This window comes from Mustelus asterias, chromosome 9, assembly GCF_964213995.1.
Source record: "Mustelus asterias chromosome 9, sMusAst1.hap1.1, whole genome shotgun sequence".
Taxonomy (NCBI): domain Eukaryota; kingdom Metazoa; phylum Chordata; class Chondrichthyes; order Carcharhiniformes; family Triakidae; genus Mustelus; species Mustelus asterias.
The window spans coordinates 52,113,518-52,134,428 of record NC_135809.1 but is presented as its reverse complement, the minus strand read 5'-3'; the positions used below and the strand labels follow the sequence as shown (position 1 = coordinate 52,134,428).

General features: G+C 41.8%; 1 protein-coding gene and 1 non-coding gene across 4 annotated transcripts in view; both read right to left on the bottom strand.

The window, feature by feature from the left end:
- Window positions 1-386: 386 nt before the first annotated feature.
- LOC144498689 (protein FAM3C-like) overlaps window positions 387-20,911 on the bottom strand; it is a 67,520-nt gene continuing 46,995 nt past the window's right edge. For all 3 annotated transcript variants that reach the window (XM_078220191.1, XM_078220192.1, XM_078220193.1), the window contains 5 exons: window positions 17,746-17,804; window positions 16,937-16,987; window positions 14,497-14,581; window positions 7,663-7,789; window positions 387-2,300 (listed from right to left, as the gene is read on the bottom strand). In XM_078220191.1, coding sequence (XP_078076317.1) covers window positions 2,211-2,300; window positions 7,663-7,789; window positions 14,497-14,581; window positions 16,937-16,987; window positions 17,746-17,804 — 412 coding nt within the window. In that variant the 3' untranslated portion in view covers window positions 387-2,210. The remainder of the gene's footprint in view (window positions 2,301-7,662; window positions 7,790-14,496; window positions 14,582-16,936; window positions 16,988-17,745; window positions 17,805-20,911) is intronic.
- LOC144499389 (U2 spliceosomal RNA) lies at window positions 3,266-3,455 on the bottom strand. The gene has a single exon (XR_013498850.1). It is a non-coding gene; the product is annotated as a U2 spliceosomal RNA (small nuclear RNA).

The following is a 20,911-nucleotide window of genomic DNA, read 5'->3' as shown; positions in this document are numbered from 1 at the left end:
ATATGCATTCCAAGGTCCCTTCATCGCTTTACATTTCAGCATCCTACTATTTGTGTATCATTTGATTGCTTGCTGATCCTCTCCAAATACATTACTTCACACTTCTCTAGATTGAATTCCATGTTTCACTTTTCTAACCCCTGCCCAGTGCATTGATATCTTCCTACCGTATGCATTCTTCTCATGATCAAGCCTGCAACCAATGTGTCATCTGCAAACTTCTTCACCATGCTTCCAAAATTTAAGTTTAAATAATTGAAATATACCATGAAAAGAAAGAGACCGAGCATTCACTCCTTTCCATGGAGCAGACGACATATCTAGTAGTCTTAAACCTCTGCACCAGAACCATTTGTGCTTGGATTTCAAAGCTCATAGAAAGCATACAAATTTCAATTTAATTTATTTACCTCTATATTACAGTGTTATTCTGAATTCCATTTGAGTTTTGTTCTTTAAAACCCATTACAATTATTTCACCTAATCTTTTACAATTGTAAAAGCACAAAAAATCTGACTTAGAAAATGACTGGAAAATTACACGCACCCACCCCCCCCCTTTCAAAAAAACACAAACATTCTGTTTAACCTCTATTTACATTGGCCTTCTGTACTGAGAGATGGTTTCTAAACATGTGATCAATATTCACAGTTAAACAGTGGAGTGCTCTCAATTACATGACAAAATGATGAACCTAGCATGTGGTGCACTGGGCTGGTGATTCATTTTACAAATAAATGAATACAGGCAGAAAAGAAATCACACTTTGCACTGAACAGCGGTGTCCACATCATTACAAAAATGCATTGTGGCCTTTGTAATTGTTAGTCTGCACAGGATTTTCTCAACAGCTAATTCAAAAAATGACAGAGATGGTCTTGCAGAATTTTTCACAGAATGAAAGAATAGAAAGTACATGTTTCTGAAGGAAGTTCTTCCACAAGGAGTCATTATCAAAGGTGTGGTTACACTTACATTTCCATTTATACTAACACACAAATGTTGGAGCTGGGACCCTCAAGCCCTCTGATTTCTGTCATCAGACTTTTGCACTGCCACTGTGTTTGGCAGCTTGTTGACATTATTTCTGTGGTTGCATACTAATTTAAAAATAAATCTCTCTTGCAAGGATGGGTTTCTCCTTGGTTAGATGACACACACTCCTGTAAAAATTAGCACCCAGTGGGCTCCAGGAATGTCAAATATTAATTCTCCACAAAGGAAAGTCTGAAAAACACAATACTAAAATCGATGAGCATTGCTTAACAGGGGAAGGTACAAAATCAACTGTGCTGCATTGCAGAAGCAACACAAAGTTGCTCAATTTGAGGTCAGCATCAAACCAACATTAATTGTTTTTATTACTTCCACACCCATAAATTTTAAAAACATACAAAAAAAACTCAGAATAAATAAACATTACGTCTCATTGTATCACAGCATAAATTCACTCGTTCAGAAAAGTATGACCATAACTTATATTGAAAAGTGGCGGGAGAGGGGGGAAAATCACTATTTAAGGCTAAAATACTGATTGTTTCTTTAAATCATTAGAATTAGAGAATTATTTATTTTAAAGACAATTAAGTTGCAAGTGCTATTGAACAGTTGATGAGAATCAGTTCAGAATAGTACCCCCAGGCTTCAGTTTTGACATGCTAGCTTTCTCAGAAGAAATTCAAGTACAAAACAAATGTGGGCAATACGATATTTCATTCGCCATGATGTGCTGTATATTTGCAGACCAAATTGCAACACAGTGGATCTCTTAAATTCAGCCTCGAGAAAAACACGATGGGTAGCTAAATTTCCAACCAATTTTATTCCCATTCATCGCAATTTATCTGTCTTCCAGTGTGAATCCATCTTAAAACTGCAAGCAGTCATGTGAAAATCCAGTTTAACAAAATATTTGTTAAAGTGGAGGGAGAACATTAACTTCTTTGTTCAGGTGTGGATGCCAGATTCAGACACTAAAAGGTTCAGCAGGTTCTTATTTTTAAAATAAATTGAAGCAGAAGTATTACTGGAACTGAAAACTGTACCCTCCAAACAATTTTAAGAAAAAATAATTTTGCTTCCATTTACAGATCACTGCCAAACAAATCGATAAGTTTAAAATAAAACAGGCTTTGAGAATTCAACAACACAAAACAAAGAAAATCATAACTTCAAAATATAACTTTTTATGCTGTGGAGTGCTTGACTTTCATTCCTTTTTCTGAGGAATACATCCTTCCATTTCTAAAACTTCTGGCCAACCTTCATATTTGTTTGTATTTTTATTATTCTTTATGTGCTGTAAGTAGAAAAGATTCACATTAGAACACATGCAATGTAAACCAATATCTCGTTAAAAATTATATACACTTGTCTGCAAAATATCTCCTGTTAAAAAATTTATGATGGGAAAGGTTGGCACAAAAACCTGTGTTCACATTTATAATAAAAAGTTTGTCATAATTGGATCAGTAAGTGGGCACAAGAGCAGTGGGAGAGAGCACATCCTGAGTGAGATAATATATTTGGGAATTTGGAACAAAGTGGCAATTGAACTGGAAACTCTCTTGCAAGGTGTAGCCCAAGTACTGAGTGACAGTTAACTGTCAATCAGCTGAACATGGATTCAATCGGCGCTGATTACTGTTGCAGGAAGCTACAGTGACTCATCTCAGCACTAAGTAAAAAGGGCAGTACTTTAATCATGGGTGACTTTAATCTTCATGTGGATTGGGAAAATAAAATTGGCAGAGGTAGCCAAGGGGAAGAATTCATAGTGTGTATTCGGGACAGTTTCCGAGAGCGATATGTTGTGGTTCCAACTAGGGACCAGGCTAAATTGGAACTAGTAATGTGTAATGAGGCAGGTTTAATAAACAATCTCAAAATAAGATCTCATTGGAAACAGTGACCATAACATGGCAGAATTTAGCATTCCATTTGAGAATGTGAAAACTTTGGTCAGAAACAACTGTGCTAAACTTAAGGTTAATTACAGAGGAATGAGGGCAGAGTTGGCTGGAGTGGACTGAAAAGGAGTTTAGCAATAAAGATGGTTGATCAGCAATGACAAGCGTCTATGAACACTTACAATAAGGATATATCCCAGTGAAGAAGGACTCTAGAAAGGGACAAATCAACAATGGTTTTTTTAAAATCCAATTCAATCAAATCAAGTCCAATTCAGAGTCTCAACAAGTTGAGACATTCCCGATCCAAGCTGACAAGACAGGGCTCCCACCTCCTGTCTTGGGCTTGATCTACATAATCCAAGCTGATTGGAGTAGGCACTGCACCTCCTCCAAGGTTTGATCTCATTTGCATCATAGCCAAAAGGCCGAGATGCTGCTTTTAAAAATTGCTTCAAATAAAGCTAAAATATAACCTAATGACTTCAACCAAGTACAGCATGTCGATACTACACTTGATCTTGGCCAAAAGGCCAAGAAGCGATTAACGATAGAAATTAAGGATAGTATTAAACTGAAAGAAAAAACATGTGGCAAAGATTAGTGGTAAACCAGAAGATTGGGAAAGTTTAAAAACCAATAAAAGATGACCAAAAATAATAAAGGGGATAAAACAGACACTAAGAGCTTCTTTAAGTATACACAAAGAGGGAGGCTTAAATGAACATATTCTCTAAGGGGGCTAAGACTAGGGAGAAATTAATGGGGAACCAGGGAATGGCAAAGGAGTTAAACAGACACTTTGTGTCAGTCTTCACAGCAGAAGGGACTAATAATATTCCAAAAATGCTAACTAATCAAGGGACAAAAGTGGGTGCGTGGGTGGGCGCATGAGTGGGTGTGTGCATGTGGGGGTGGGTGCATGGACACAGGCAGAAGGAAATAAATACAACTATCACTAGAGAAAAAGTACCAGGGAAACTAAGAGGGCTAAAAGCCAATATATCCCCTGGACCTGGTGGGTTGCATTCTAGGATATCAAAAGAAGTAGCTACAGAAATAGTCGATGGACTAATAGTAATCTTCCAAGAATCATTAAATTATGGAAAAGTTTCAGAGGATTGGAAAACTGCCCTTATTCAAAAGGGGAGGGAGACAAAAATACAGCTAACTATAAGCCAGTGAGCTTAACATCTGTAATTGGGAAAATGTTAAGAATTCATTATAAAAGTAGTAATAGCAGACATTTAGAAATACATAATATAATCAAGCAGAGTCAGCATAGCTTCATGAAGGGGAAAGCATGCCTGACAAATTTATTAGAATTCTTTGAGATGGGAATGCACAATATAAAGGGGAACCAGTAGATGTAATATACTTGAATTTCCAAAAAGTGTTTGATCAGGTACAGCTACTTAATAATTGGGGATAATATAAAAGCATGGACAAAGGATTGGCTAACTAATAAAGACACAGAGTTGGGATAAGGGGGCATTTTCAAGATGGCAATCTGTAACTAGTGGAACGCTACAGGGATCAGTGCTGGGGCCACAATTATTTACAACATATTGTGACTTAGACGAGGGAAATGAATGTGCTATTGCCAAGTTTATGGATGACACAAAAATAGGTGGGAAGGCAACTGGTGAGGATGACAAAGAGTCTACAGAGAAATATGAATAGGGTAGATGAGTGGGCAAAAACCTGGCAGATGGAATATATAGGAAAATGAAGTTATGCACTTTGGTTGGAAGAATAAAGGAACTGAATATTATTTAAATGGAAAGGTTTCAGAAAGCTGAAACAGAGGGGGATTTTAAAGTTTGTTTATTTATTAGTGTCACAAGTAGGCTTACATTAACGCTGTATTGAAGTTACTGTGAAAATCCCTTAGTCTCCACACTCCAGCGCCTGTTCGGGTATATTGAGGGAGAATTTAGCATGGCCAATGCATCCAACCAACACATCTTTTGGACGGTGGGAGGAAATGGAAGCACCCGGAGGAAACCCATGCAGACACGGGGAGAACGAGCAGATTCCGCACAGTCACCCAAGCCGGGAATCGAACCCGGGTCCCTGATGCTGTGAGGCTGCAGTGCTAATCACTGTGCCACCGTGTTGCCCTCGTGCATAAATCACTAAAAGTTAGAATGCAAGCTCAGCAGATACTAGGGAAGGGAAATGAAATGTTGGCCTTTATTTCAAATGGAATGGAGTATAAAAATAGAGAAGTCTTGCTAAAACTACACAAGGCACTATTTAGACCACACCTGGAATACTGTGAACAGTTCTCGTGCCCTTATCCAAGGAATGATATACTGGCATTGGAGACAGTCCAAACAAGATTCACTAGTTTGATCCCGGGTACAGAGGGATTTTCTTACGAGGGGTTCAGTAGGTTGGGCCTGTATTCATTGAAGTTTAAAAGATTGAGAGGTGATCTTATTGAGACATATAGGATTTGCATGGGTGCTCGACAGGGTTGATGCTGAGAGGTTGTTTCCCCTTGATGTGTCCAGGACCAGAGGGCAAAATCTCAGAGAAAGGGGTCACCCATTTAAGGCAGAGATGAGGAGGAATTTCTTCTCTCGGGGTAGTGAATCTGTGAAATTCTTTATCACAGAGAGCTGTAGAGGCTGGGTTGTTAAGTATGGTTGAGGCCGAGATAGACAGATTTTTAATCAGTAAGGGAATCAAGGGTTATTGGGATCAGGCAGGAAAGTGGAGTTGAGGATTATATTAGATCACTCATGATCTCATTGAATGGCAGAGCAGACTTGGCAGGGTGAATGGCCAATTTCTGCTCTTACGTTGTATGGTCTCATGATTACACACTTCCACTAGTGGTGGTCCTTTAGCATCTTAGTTTTGAACCTCCTCAATCAGTAACTCTACTTGGTGGCTGCTGAAATTGCCTTGCTTTGCTTCTTCACTATAAATAATGTAAAAATACTGCATTTCTGGTCCAATTTTCTCATGCAGTCTAACCTTACAATTGTCTGTCAGCAATATCATAAGGTATAAATGAGTATTTAATCCACTGTTGCGAGTGGGACATCTGAAAGTTTTCATGGCCATAGTTTCCCATATTTCTCAGGAAAGGTATTAAATGAAGAGAGGACAAATAAAAAACAAGTCATCAAAATTGAAATCCTCCACACAATGGAATGGCACAAGGAAGCCCTCTACTTAATCCAAGTGTGCAGATCCCAGCAAGCACACTGACACAAGACCCTAAAATGTCCTCAACCTAGGGAAAAAAGCCAAAGAGTAGTGAATGGCATTGGATTAATGAGGTAGGATTCGGGTAGAGGGAGGGTGTGGGGTTAGAAAAATGATTACCATTTGCCTCTTTTCTAAGTTGTAGACAGTAACTGCTAGGGTACAGTTTGAAGGGTCATTATCCTCTGATGACTGATCCGAATTGCCATTCTTCATCTGAATCACCACAGTGCATAGCAACCAGTTAATCAATTGTAAATGAAGTCATCAATTGGATCCTAACAGTGCTCTTTTCAACGCTCGTGGGGATGCAGAAGGGGCACACAAACTCACATCAGTATTTCCGCCCGTTCAAAATCAGAGAGCCGAGTAAGGTCATTACCAGTGCAGTGGTAAATATCAGCTAATGAAGCCCTAGTTAAAGATCAAATCCAAGAACTGAGTGTTTTGTGTGGCTTAGTTTACGTGTGGCTTTGTTCTACACCACACACCATTTACCTGCTGAGCTGAAAAATAATTTGTGATCCCAGATTTATTTCCAATACAACCACTTAAATTCAAACGACAGAGGCAGCAGGTAAAGTCGGGAAGGGGGGTGGTTCAGTCTAATGAGGGTGCCCTGTAGTCAGCAAAGCGCAGCCTCATTCCTTCCTGTCCTTTTGACAATTTGAGGTTTGCTCTTCTACCCACATCAAATGTTATTATTGGCATGGGCCCAATTAAGTCAAATGGTAATTTTAATATAGCAGGCAGACTGTCTATTTTAGTGCCTGCCCCCATATTATGGAGGTGAGCAGGTGGTGGCGAGATGGGCACCAGCGCCATTTTTAGTGCCCCCTCCCCCTCCCCCAAAGTAAAATGGGGGAAGGTAAAATTCAGCCCATGAGGTGTGGCAATGTTACTGTGGCAATGTTACTCTGGAATTTTTTAATAATCCAATTTGTGGTGCAAAAATGATAAAACATTCAGGTCATTAAGTTATAAAAGATAACGCATTGATGTCCTTACTTAGCTGGTAACCTTTACTAAGCAGGGGAGATTCAAGTCTGTGGTTTTCAGAGTTTTTATTTCATCCTTTACAACATAAACATTGAGCATACTCTTCAAAAAGTGATTTGGTTCCTCCACCGAGAATATCAGGAAAACCATTAAAATACTGAAATCACATTAATACATGACAGCTTTCCTCTTGTACAGCCTCTTTATGAATTTGAATCCAACTAAAGAAACTGGCATGAAACTCTGGAATAAGTACAGACGTAATTATTGAAGAAAATACTCTCCCTCCCCAAAAATCCCTCGAAAAATTTTCTTCCTTCGTCTAACTAAAGCCGTGTACTTACTTATTTTTCAGCAGTAAAAATAAACCAGCACAATGGAAAATGACTTAATATTGCCCTCATGAAAGTGCCTTTGCAGAAAACTCAGCTCCTGAGGCAAAATAACGTAATTCAGCAAAGTTACGGATTAAGGGAAACAAAGTTTCAGCGCAGTTAATTTTTTAAAAAAGCATTACATCACTCATTTTACCTGTTCAAAAGGGCTCTTTGATTGAATGCCTTTTGCGCCAACAAAAATCCAGTTGTCCCTGAAGGCAAGATTTGAGAAAGATGAACTCCCCAATTCGCCTACAAGCTTCCGTGCTTCGTCATTGAGTCTGCAGCAAAACAAAGCTCGTTTTTAGACTAGCTAAAACAATGTTTATTTGCTGGAATTAATTTAGCTCTACTGAACACACAATGCTTAGTTTAAAAGTAGGCTGACATGTGATTCCAAGATTGCTTACTCTGCCGCAGCTGCTGACAGCATCAAGGCAAAGTGCCAATAACCAACATTGGGAGAAGTGTGCATCATGCACACAAATACAGACGTTTGCAAGGAAAATGCATGCACGGGTGGACAAAAATGCCGTAAGTGCATAAAGAGAACCTGCAAAGCCAAAACAGACAAATAAAAATAGCTTAAAATAAGCTTCTTGCACAATACTTTCAATAACAAGTTTTTATTTGAGAACTCCAGAAGACCTTATTGCAGTTTCTCCCCTTTTAAGCCATTTTAGACCTTTGGAAATTTGTAAACCGGCACATCAGCATTTACAAAATTTAAACATTGCATTCCTTTCAAAAACATATTTCCAATTGATGACAATGTTAGTTTGGAAAAAATAGTTGATTTGACTCTATACTTTTTCAGACCAGTACAACTTTAAATAAAGACACGGAAATAAATTGACAAACGCATTGTTAATTTGTAAGCAGTTATAGAGTCATAGAGTTGTACAGCACAGAAAAGGCCCCCTTTCTGCACTACAGCAAACAAACTCCAGTGCTTCGGAATAATCACAAGGGAGTATCTGGACCAAATCAAGCCTTAGCGCAAAGCACTGCTGACTGAGATACACTAAGTTTGTCTGGAGGCCTGGCCAAGTCAGCTAATCAGGCAATGACTAAACCCCATTTCATTATTGGCGACCAGAAAAACACTGTGCGAGGACTTGCCGGGGTGATCGTAGAACGGCCGCATAACTACCATTAAAGTTGCGCTAATCCCATTTTCCAGCACTTGTCCCATATCCTTAAATGTAATAATATTCAAGTGCTCATCCAAATACTATTTAAAGATTGTAATGTTTCCAGCGTCCACTACTTCCCAAGCAGTGCATTCCAGATTCTCACCACCCTTTAAATGATTTTTTTCTCTAATCCCCTCAATCTCCTGCCCCTCACCCTAAAACTATGCCCCCTTGTGATTGACCCCTCAGCCAAGGGGAACAGCTGCTTCCTATTCACCCTGTCCATACCCCTCATAATCTTATACATCTCAATCATGTCTCCCCTCAGCCTTCTCTGCTCTAAAGAAAATAATCCAAGCCTATCCAGTCCATCCTTATAGCTTAAATGCTCCATCCCAGGCAACATTCTTGTGAATCTCCTCTGTACCCCGTCTCGTGCAATCACATCCTCCTTATAGTGAGGTGACCAGAACTGCATACAGTACTCCAGCTGTCGCCTAACCAATGTTTTGTACAGCTCCAACATTACCTTCTTGCTCTTGTATTCTACACCACGATTGATAAAAGCAAGTGTCCCATATGCCTTCTTAACTACCCTATTCACCTACTTTGCCACCTTCAGGTATCTGTGAATAATTACCCCAAGATCCATCTGTTCCTTTTAACTTCCTTGTGTCCCGCCATTCACTAAATACTTCCTTGTCTTATTACTTCTTCTAAAATGCATCACCTCGCACTTATCATGGTTAAGTACCTTCTCCCATTGCTCTGACTATCTTACCAACCCATCTATATCTTTCTGTAACCTGCCATCTTCTTCTTCACTATTAACCATCCTTCCAATCTTGGTGTCATCTGCAAACTTACCTATTATTCCCCCCACATTATCATTTATATCATTTATGTATATTCCAAATAAGGGGCCCATAACTGAACCTTGTGGTGTGTCAATGGACACTGGCCTCTAGTCATCCAAAAAGCCTTCTACCATCACCCTTTGTGCCCTATTACAAAGCCAGTTTTGGATCCATCTCATCAAGTTTCCCCGAATTTCATGTGCTTCAGCCTTCTCAATCAGTCTCACATGTGGGAACTGCCCTCATCCACACACACAGCCACTTTTTTGAAAAATTCCATCAAATTTGTTAGGCATGACCTCCCTCTGACAAAGCCATGCTGACTACCTCTAATTAACTCATGCCTTTCCAAGTAGAGATTAATTATCTCCTTCAGAATTTTCTCCAATAGTTTCCCTATCACTGGCATGAGACTCACTGGTCTGTGGTTCCCTGGTTCATCTCTACCACCCTTCTTAAAAGTGGAACCACATTAGCTGTTGTCCAGTCCTCTGGCATTTCCCCCGTGGTCAGAGAGGAATCAGTGCCCTTGCAATTTCCTGCCTCACCTCCCACAGCAGGCTGGGATGCAATTCATCCAGCTCTAAGGATTTATCCTTTTTTAAGCCCATCAAAGCCTCCAATACCTCCCCCTTTCCTATGTCAAACTGTTCAAGGTCTTCAGTCCCTCTTACTGAATTCTGTACCTATGTTCTCCTTTTCCTGTAGGAAGACTGATGAGAAGTATTCATTTTACACCCTTCCACCCTTAACACCCTCAGCTGAATTGCTCCCTTTGAACTTGCGAACAGCTATTCACTTCTTCCTTATCCTGTCCTGAATTGTCCTACACATTCAGGGTTCCCTGAAATTATTGCTCCTACATTTCCCCCTATAGGGAACATGTTGGACCTGTACTCTCCCCAGTTCCTTTATGAATGCCCCCCCCACTGTTTTGCTGTAGATGTTCCCAGTCAATTTTGGCCAGATCCTACCTTATTTTAATAAAATCTGCCTTCCCCCAATCCAAAGCCATCTTTTGCAAGCCATCTTTCTCTTTGCCCATAACAAACTTGAATTATAGCATGTTGTGATCGCTATCTCTAAAATGCTCCCCCACTTCCACATTGAACAGTTGTCTGGCTTTGTTCCCCAAGTTGTGGAGATGCCGGCGTTGGACTGGGGTACACACAGTAAGAGTTTTAACAACACCAGGTTAAAGTCCAACAGGTTTATCTGGTAGCAAATGCCATTAGCTTTCGGAGCGCTGCTCGCTCGTCAGATGGAGTGGATATCTGCTCTCAAACAGGGCATACAGAGACACAAAATCAAGTTACAAAATACTGATTAGAATGCGAAGCTCTACAGCCAACCAGGTCTTAAAGATACAGACAATGTGAGTGGAGGGAGCATTAAGCACAGGTTAAAGAGATGTGTATTGTCTCCAGACAGGACAGCCAGTGAGATTCTGCAAGTCCAGAAGACAAGCTGTGGAGGTTACTGATAGTGTGACATAAACTCAAGATCCCGGTTTAGGCCGTCCTCATGTGTGCGGAACTTGACTATCAGTTTCTGCTCAGCGACTTTGCGCTGTCGTGTGTCGTGAAGGCTGCCTTGGAGAACGTTTCCCCGAAGATCAGAGACTGAATGCCCGTGACCGCTGAAGTGTTCCCCCACAGGAAGAGAACAGTCTTGCCTGGTGATTGTCGAGCGGTGTTCATTCATCCGTTGTCATAGCATCTGCATGGTTTCCCCAATGTACCATGCCTCGGGACATTCTTTCCTGCAGCGTATCAGGTAGACAACATTGGTAAACAACCACGCAACCTCAAACAGGCCATTGTCCGCAGCAAACTACCCAGCCTTCAGGAGAACAGTGACCACGATACCACACAATCCTGTCACAGGAACCTCTGCAAGATGTGCCGGATCATCGACACGGATGCCATCATCTCACGTGAGAACACCATCTACCAGGTACACGGTACCTACTCTTGCAACTCAGCCAACGTTGTCTACCTGATACGCTGCAGGAAAGGATGTCCCGAGGCATGGTACATTGGGGAAACCATGCAGACGCTACGACAACGGATGAATGAACGCCGCTCGACAATCACCAGGTAAGACTGTTCTCTCCCTGTGGGGGAGCACTTCAGCAGTCACGGGCATTCAGCCTCTGATCTTCGGGGAAGCGTTCTCCAAGGCAGCCTTCACGACACACGACAGCGCAGAGTCACTGAGCAGAAACTGATAGCCAAGTTCTGCACACATGAAGGCGACGCTAAACTGGGATCTTGGGTTTATGTCACACTTTCAGTAACCCCCACAGCTTGTCTTCTGGACTTGCAGAATCTCACTGGCTGTCCTGTCTGGAGACAATACATATCTCTTTAACCTGTGCTTAATGCTCCCTCCACTCACATTGTCTGTATCTTTAAGGCCTGGTAGGCTGTAGAGATTCGCATTCTAATCAGTATTCTGTAACTTGATTTTGTGTCTCTGTATGCCCTGTTTGAGGGCAGATATCCACTCCATCTGACGAAGGAGCAGCGCTCCGAAAGCTAATGGCATTTGCTACCAAATAAACCTGTTGGAGTTTAACCTGGCGTTGTTAAAACTCTTACTTTGTTCCCCAATCCAGATCCAGCACTGCTCCATCCCTTGTTGGGCCTTCTACATGTTGATATAAAAAAACTCCCCTGAATACATTTCAAGAAATCCATCCCCTCTGAACCCTTCACACCACGACTATTCCAATTTATGTTAGGGAAGTTGAAATCCCCTAGTATAATTACCCGATTGTTATTCTTACACATCTCAGTGAAGTGTCTACATATCTGCTCCTCTACTTCCCACTGGCTCTTTAGAGGACTACATTACACTCTCAGTAATATGACCGTCGCCTTTATGCCCCCAAGTTCTACCCACACAGCCTTGTTTGAAAACCCTTCCAAGCTATCAGCCGGGAGTCTCCCAAAAAGAAATCTAAGTCCCCAACATGCGGGAAAACGGGAATAATTCCCACTGGTTTTTTTTGGCATACTTACCAGAGCAAATTCCCAATACTCTGAGCAATACACAGTGCCATAGCGTGTTGTGATCGCTATCTCTAAAATGCTTCCCCAATGCCACATTGAACAGTTCCCTCTGGAAAATGTTGGCCTATTCCCGCCCGAGAGGCTGGCAGCACAGCACTGAGCGGGCCACTGCACCTGCACAGAGCAGAGATCAGCTCCCGCACAGTGGCCCCCCCCATTGCCGGCCTCCCGATTGCTGGCCAGTCCCGCAACGCCCGACCACTAGCCTTCTGACCACCCCCCAATCGCTGGCCTCCTTGACCTCCCCGGCCAGCCCCGATGCCCCCCCCTCCTCCATCCCCAAACCCTGCCCCCTCCTCCCTGCCAGCCAGGCCCCCTCCCCCTTCTCCCCCCCGCATCCCAATGGGTAGCCCCGATAGTTCTTATTCCCTCCTCTTGCAAATTGACAGTGGAATTTGCCCCCCCACCCCCCCCAAAAAGCAGGCACCACTCCCCTCTGGCCCCACCCTGTTGGTACTGCCAGTGTGCCTGGTGGACAGTGCCAGGGTGCCACTGCCAGGTGCTAGGCTGGCACTGCCCAAAGGGCACTCCTCCCCCTTATCCACAACCTCCCCTGGGGGAGGCCACAATGGCCTCTGTTCCCTCCAGCCGGGTTGGGTGCCTGCTCCTCATTCGTGGGGAGCAGTCATAAACGCCGCTGGAGGAAACCAGTCCCAGCCGGGGTGGGAGGCTTTGCTACTCAGGCAGCGCAACAGGCTGGGAGAATCCTGGCCAGCATCTCTCCTTATTGCAGTAATTGACGCCTTAATTAATAGTGCAATACCACCTCTCTTTTTATACCCTGCTCTATCTCACCTAAGGGTCATATATCCTGGAATGTTGAGTTGCCAGTCCTACCCTTCCCTTAACCATGTCTTGGTGATGACAACAATATCATACTTCCACATATCAATCCACGTCCTTAATTCACTAGTCTTGCCTATCACACTCCAACTCTATTTTCAAGTTTGCTAACGATACCACCGTAGTGGGTCGGATCTCAAACAATGACGAGACAGAGTACAGGAATGAGATAGAGAATCTGGTGAACTGGTGCGGCAACAATAATCTCTCCCTCAATGTCAACAAAACGAAGGAGATTGTCATCTACTTCAGGAAGCGTAGAGGAGAACATGCCCCTGTCTGCATCAACGAAGTGGAAAGGGTCAAGAACTTCAAGGTTTTAGGTGTCCAGATCACCAACAAACTGTCCTGGTACCCCCATGCCGACACAATAGTTAAGAAAACTCACCAACACCTCTACTTTCTCGGAAGACTAAGGAAATTTGGCATGTAGCTATGACTCTCACCAACCTTTACAGATGCACCATAGAAAGCATTCTTCCTGGCTGTATCACAGCTCGGTATGGCTCCTGCTCTGCCCAAGGCTACATGAAACTACAAAAGGTCGTGAATGTAGCCCAATCCATCATGCAAACCAGCCTCCCATCCATTGACTCTGTCTACACCTCCTGCTGCCTCGACAAAGCAGCCAGCATAATTAAGGACCCCGGAAATTCTCTCTTCCACCTTCTTCCGTTGAGAAAAAGATACAAAAGTCTGAGGTCACGTACCAACCGACTCAAGAACAGCTTCGTCCCTGCTGCCGTCAGACTTTTGAATGGATCAACCTTGCATTAAGTTGATCTTTCTCGACACCCTAGCTATGACTATAATACTACATTGTGCATTTTCTCGTTTCCTCCTTTATAAACAGTATACTGTCTGTATAGCCCACAAGAAACAATACTTTTCACTGTATGCTAATACATGTGACAATAATAAATCAAATCAAATCCTAGCATTACAGCAAAGACCATCAAGCCTTGCTGTACGCGCTTGACACTCAACATAGCTGAACTCGTTCTGACTTGCTTTCTTTACTATAGCATGATGTGTCTCTATTTTACTAATGTTGTGTGTCTTGGTAATTACTAACTTGGTTGCACTATCGTCATATGTGGCCATGAACACTATTGTCCCATCCTTCAATGTCTTCAGGAAGTCAATGAAAGGCTTTACATCTGTGGGGAAACAAAGATCAATATTTAACTGTATTCACATTGATAAATATAGAGCTAAATATATCTCACTAGTTTGGAGTATAGCATTTAAAGCTTAACATAGTGTCACAAAGTAATATAAGCAGTAATGAGTTGCAAATCATCACAGGGTGAATATTAATCGTACTTTTTCAATTGATTTTTACAACATTTGGCTACTGATTTTCACTCAAGCATTGAAACATGCATTACAGGAACTGAAAGAAATGAAGTTAAATAAAGAATGTGCAAAGTAACGCATCACTAATTACACTTCCTATTCAGTCATAAATACCAGATAAATTGTAAGAGTGAGTGATAACGTAAGGTAGCTTATACAACCCTCGTGTAAAAGAGAATTAAGTCAATTTTATTATAGATTTAGCAGCTGAAGCTCACCATTTATAGTTAGTAGCTTTAACCTGATGAGGGAAAATTATTAAACTAGCAGCACAGAACAGGATGGTGAAAGGGTGTGTGACCAGGTTTTCAAGCTAAATATGTTTTTTGTGTTGAACACAATGTACAACTTACAAACAGGGGAAATAATCCATCACATTAGAACTATCCTGTGCTACAATTGGCTATCTATTTTTACAGATACTGCTCAATGCTTAACAAGTGCCAGTTTAGGCAACCTTTATTACGATGACTCCTTTTGAACACCATTTTTCCCCTTAAAATCAACAAAACCCAACCCTCAAAAAGCCCCTCCCAACTATCAGCTCATCCTTAAACTTTCCATTCTGCTCATTGGTCCAACTTTTCCACACCCTGTTCAAATCCTTCAGCCTGGTTTGAGTGAACACTCAATGATGGCATCATTTTACTTATCAGCAGGGTTTCTGTAATGTTAATAGAATGACCATTTCAGTTTCCTTCATTGCCTCTGCTTGTGATCAACCGAGTGGAATGAACCAAAATGTGCTGGCCCCAGTATAGCCAGCACATTACCTGCAATGGCTTCTTTCCGGTAGCACAGTGGTTAGCACTGCTGCCTCACAGCACTAGGGACCTGGGTTCGAGTCCCGGCTTGGGTCACTGTCCGTGTGGAGTTTGCACGTTCTCCCCGTGTCTGCGTGGGTTTCCTCCGGGTGCTCCAGTTTCTTCCCACATTCTGAAAGACGTGCTGGTTAGGTGCATTGACCCGAACAGGTGCCGGACTGTGGCGACTAGGGGAATTTCACAGTAACTTCAGTGCGGTGTTAATGTAAGCCTTACTTGTGACTAATAAATAAACTTTTCCCTTCCCGTATAGGTACCTCAGGAGTGAACTGTAGTTCTATCTTTGGATTGGTTATCTTGTTTCCATTCTGCATTTTATTAGTTCTGCAGACACTATGGTCTACCTATCTACAACTGCCTTTTATTGCCTAATTGGATACTATTATTGTTGGCTGATGTTAAATTGTGTGAAGTGTCAGAATTTTCATCAATTTAATTTCTGCCAAGGTCAAACGCATCTTTTGAGCTTCCATCAAAAGTGCTGCACCCAAGTACTTGATTCCACCCCTTCCTCAAACTACTGTAAAGGTTAAATTCAAATGTGAGCAACTTAATTCAGAGAACCCAATTTCACACTACCTGCTTCAATCTTCACCATTATAGCTGAAACCCTCAAACATGCCACGGTCTACTTTAGCTTCTTCCAAAGCTTTCCCCAGGGATTTCCTGAGCTATATCTTATAAAAATGAATTCTAACACATTCAAAAATGCACATGCCACATCATGAACTCCACACATTTTTGTTCACCCCAGAACTCATCAAACTCCAGTGTCTCCCTGTCCCTCACAGCATCTGATACATTGTTTTAAAATCTTTGCCTTGGCATACATGCCCCACCCTGCCTGTAATCTTTCAATCCCATGTTCCAGTTATCATTCTCCATTCTTCTAAATCCAGCCTACACTCAGCTGGTGACAAGATACCTCAACTGCCTCAATTCTGCATTCTGGATTCTCTCCTGGTCCTTCTTTCCCCTGCTTGAACTCCTCAAACCTAAGTTTATAACCCAGTTACTCATTGCCAATTCTTTCATTGCAAATGTTATCTGCCCATTTCGTCATTGCAAAGTACGTGTAAAGGGCATGTAACTTTGTTCAAGAGATAAATAAATGCAGCTTCTTGTTCAAACAGAATGGTAGGAGGTTGACAATTCTCTCTATCAAAATAAATTTTGGGAAAGCATCAACACTTATTTTTTTAAATGAGGGCTCTTCAGGGCTTCCAGGCTGAATAATCTAAGTGCACTGGGCCTTTTCATGTGAACATTCAGGGTTGGAGATTATAAATAAGCCGAGATTTTAAGAACAAAGACAAAGTGTAAACTCCGTACCTCCACTCCAAAGGTCAAAAACTTTAGTGTCCAACACATTCCCAAGTTTACCTGAAAACAATCACAAGTGGAATGAACCAAAATGTACTAAAGCGACATAGAAAAGTTAAAGAAATAAGGTACAAAGATACAGAAAGAATACTTGGTTGTAAAATTAATAATGGCCATGTTACTAAGAAAATCAAACTTGATTTTTTTCAATCTTTAAAGTGAGAGAAAAATGCTTTTTATTGATATTAAGTCTCCAGCTAAACAACAGGCCCACAATCGCATTGAAAATTTGTAAACGGTATGTGTAAAAGGGGGACAGAACCCTTAGGATTTTGAAGACTGTTAAAATAAAGTAGACCAATTTAGAACAGGGATCGCAGTGTGCCTATACACACAATAAGGAATCACGTACCTCACACACATATATATCATGCGAAGGTATTGTCTGCATAGACACATATATAATCATTGGTAGAGAATTTTGAATAAGCATTGCAGATTTAAAATGTATTTTCAAATGTCTTGTAAGCTTTGGCCAAGATGCAGCCTGCCCCAAAGAAAACTCCCTGACAGCATGTGAACAATATTCAACAATTACAAATCACAATTGACATTGGGTTGTAACAGAATGTCTGAAAATATAACAATGAAAAAAAGAACAAGGAAGAAAACAACCAAATGAAAGAAAATAGAATAATAGACTGTTCAAAGGCAAGACATTTTCAGAAATCTAACTTCTGGATCTTGCACACAAAAATGGATAATGAGGTAATTTTAATAATTGATTGAATTTGATCAAACTGAATAAGTTCACTTACCATCTACTGTAGCAATATTCATCCCCCGACCAACATTATTTTTAACACCACTCATTATTCTGCAACAAAGTGAACAATTTTCATCAGATTTCAGTAAGGGTTTATTTTCTTCATTTGCTCCAGTTACTGGTAGTCAAGTATACTCGCAAATAGCATGTTCTCTTCTGTCCAGGTAGAACTTAAATAAATAATACAGCTTTAACAGCATTTTCCGTTCAACCTAATTACTCGACATAGTTTGTGTGGTGTTCTTCGCTTGTTTTGAAAATTGTGAACCAACTGGTCTTTTGCATTTGCATTTTGCAATACAAAAGTCATTCTGTAAAATATATTTAAACTTCATTTACAGGATGTGGGCATCGCTGGAAAGGCCAGCATTTATTGCCCACCCCTAATGGCCCTCAAGATGGTGGTGAGCTGCTTTCTTAAGCCACTGCCATCCCTGTGGCGTAGGTACATTCACCATGCTGCCAGGGAGGGTGGTCCAGGATTTTGAGCCAGTGACAGTGAAAAAACTGTGATGTATTTCAAAGTCAGAATGGTGAGTGACTTGGAGGGCACCTTCGAGGTGGTGGTGTTCCCATGTATCTGCTGTCCTTGACCTTTCAGATGGTAGTGGTCGAGAGTTTGGAAGATGTTGCCTAAGGAGCCCATAGTGCAGTGCATCTTGTAGATGGTGCATACTGCTGATACTGATTCCAGTGGTGGAGGGAGTGAATGTTTGTGGAAGGGTACCTCTGCGACTGAACTTTCTAACTCACAGACCACAATCAGTAAGGATAGGCAACAACACCTCCTCCACGATCATCCTCAATACCGGTGCCCCACAAGGCTGTGTCCTCATCCCCCTACTGTACTCCTTACACACCTATGACTGTGTGGCCAAATTCCCCTCCAATTCAATTTCCAAGTTTGCTGACGACACCACTGTAGTGGGTCGGATCTCAAACAATGACGAGACAGAGTACAGGAATGAGATAGAGAATATGGTGAACTGGTGTGGCAACAATAATCTCTCCCTCAATGTCAACCAAACGAAAGAAATTGTCATCGACTTCAGGAAGCGTAAAGGAGAACATGCCCCTATCTACATCAATAGAGACAAAGTAAAAAGGGTCAAGAGCTTCAAGTCTTTAGGTGCCCAGGTCACCAACCATTCAGAAGTCTGACAGCAGCAGGGAAGAAGCTGTTCTCGAGTCGGTATGTGACCTCAGACTTTTGTATCTATCCTGGTTCCCCCCATGCCAACACTATAGTTAAGAAAGCCCACTAACGCCTCTACTTTCTCAGAAGACTAAGGAAATTTGGCATGTCAGCTATGACTCTCACCAATCTTTACAGATGCACCATAGAAAGCATTCTTTCTGGCTGCATCACAGCTTGGTATGGCTCCTGCTCTGCCCAAGACCACAAGGAACTACAAAAGGTCGTGAATGCAGCCCAATCCATCATGCAAACCAGCCTCCCACTCATTGACTCTGTCTATGCTTCCCGCTGCCTCGGCAAAGCAGCCAGCATAATTCAGGACCCCACGCACCCCGGACATTCTCTCTTCCACCTTCTTCCGTTGGGAAAAAGATACAAAAGTCTGAGGTCACATACCGACTCAAGAACAGCTTCTTCCCTGCTGCTGTCAGACTTCTGAATGGACTTACCTTGCATTAAGTTGATCTTTCTCGACACCCTAGCTATGACTGTAACACTACATTCTGCACACACTCGTTTCCTTCTCTATGAACGGAATGCTGTCTGTATAGTGTGCAATAAATAATACTTTTCACTGTATGTTAATACATGTGACAATAATAAATCAAATCAAAAAACAAATCACGCGGGTTGCTTTTCCCTGGATGGTATTGAGCTTCTTGGTGCTTTGTTGAAGTTGCATCCATCCAGGCAAGTGGAGAGATTTTCATTACACTCCTGACTTGTGCCTTGTAGATGGAGGGCAGGCTCTGGGGAGTTATGAGGTAGGTTACTCGCTGCAGGATTTCTAGCCTCTGATCTGCTCTTGGAGCCTTCAATTTCTGGTCAACTCCCAAGATGTTGATAGTGTGGGACTCAGCGATGGTAATGCCGTTGCATGTCAAGGGGAAATCTTCTTGGAGGTGGTATGACTGGATGTGGCAGGACTATAGAGCTTAGACTTGATCCACTGGATCAATTGCTTCGCTCGGTCTATTACTTGCTGCTTATGCTGTTTGGCACACAAGTATTCCTGTGTAGCTTCACCAGCTTGACACCTCATTTTCAGGTATGCCTGGTGCTGCTCCTGGCATGCCCTCCTGTGCACTTCATCGAACCAGGGTTGATTTCCTGGCTTGGTGGTAATGGCAGAGTGGGGGGATATGCCAGGCCACGAGGTTGCACATTGTGGTCAAGTACCATTCTGCTGCTGGCCCACAGCGCCTGATGGATGCCCAGTCTTGAGCTGCTAAATTTGTTTGATGCAAAGCTCAAAGCATCTTGGTCAGTGTGGAGAACAGAGCAGCAGTGGGTGCCATGAATCTTTGAAATGCATTATTTTGCTTTTAAATGGTAGTGACTTGAATTTTACTTGATCCAGATTTACTTCACAAAAGGTACATTTTTAAATTACAATAGAAGTTTAATTTTACTTTTGGTAATATCTTGAATGTAAATGATGAGATTTACATTGAATTGTAAATCAATGAATTGTGCATTTGTCCAAGATTTTCATCCATCTTGTGAACATCATTTTGATTCCTGTGAAAAATTGTCAAAGTGCCCCTCTCATGTTTTATTTTGTAAAGGGAGGTGGAGATTGGGGAGGGATCTCAGGAGGAGACATTTTGCTCCTCAAGGTGAGGAATCTTGGTGCCACGAATCAAACAATTTCTTATTTTTGCAGCGTCATGAACTCTCCAAGTTAGGAACTGCGCTGGACGAATTCTAAGGAAAGTTACACAAACCCAACAGAGCAATGTGACTCCAAATTCAAAAGAATGCCTCCAGTACACATTCTAATAGTTCCTTTATCCACGCCAACATTCCTTGGCATGATTGCCAGTTAATTTTGTACTGAGGACTTTGCGCTTAAGAGGAATTTGTTCAAGGCTGTCCAAATTCAATTTACTATTCTCAGTGATCAGTGATAGAAAGTAGTTTTCATCCCATAATTTGCAGATAAATTTCATCCTATATA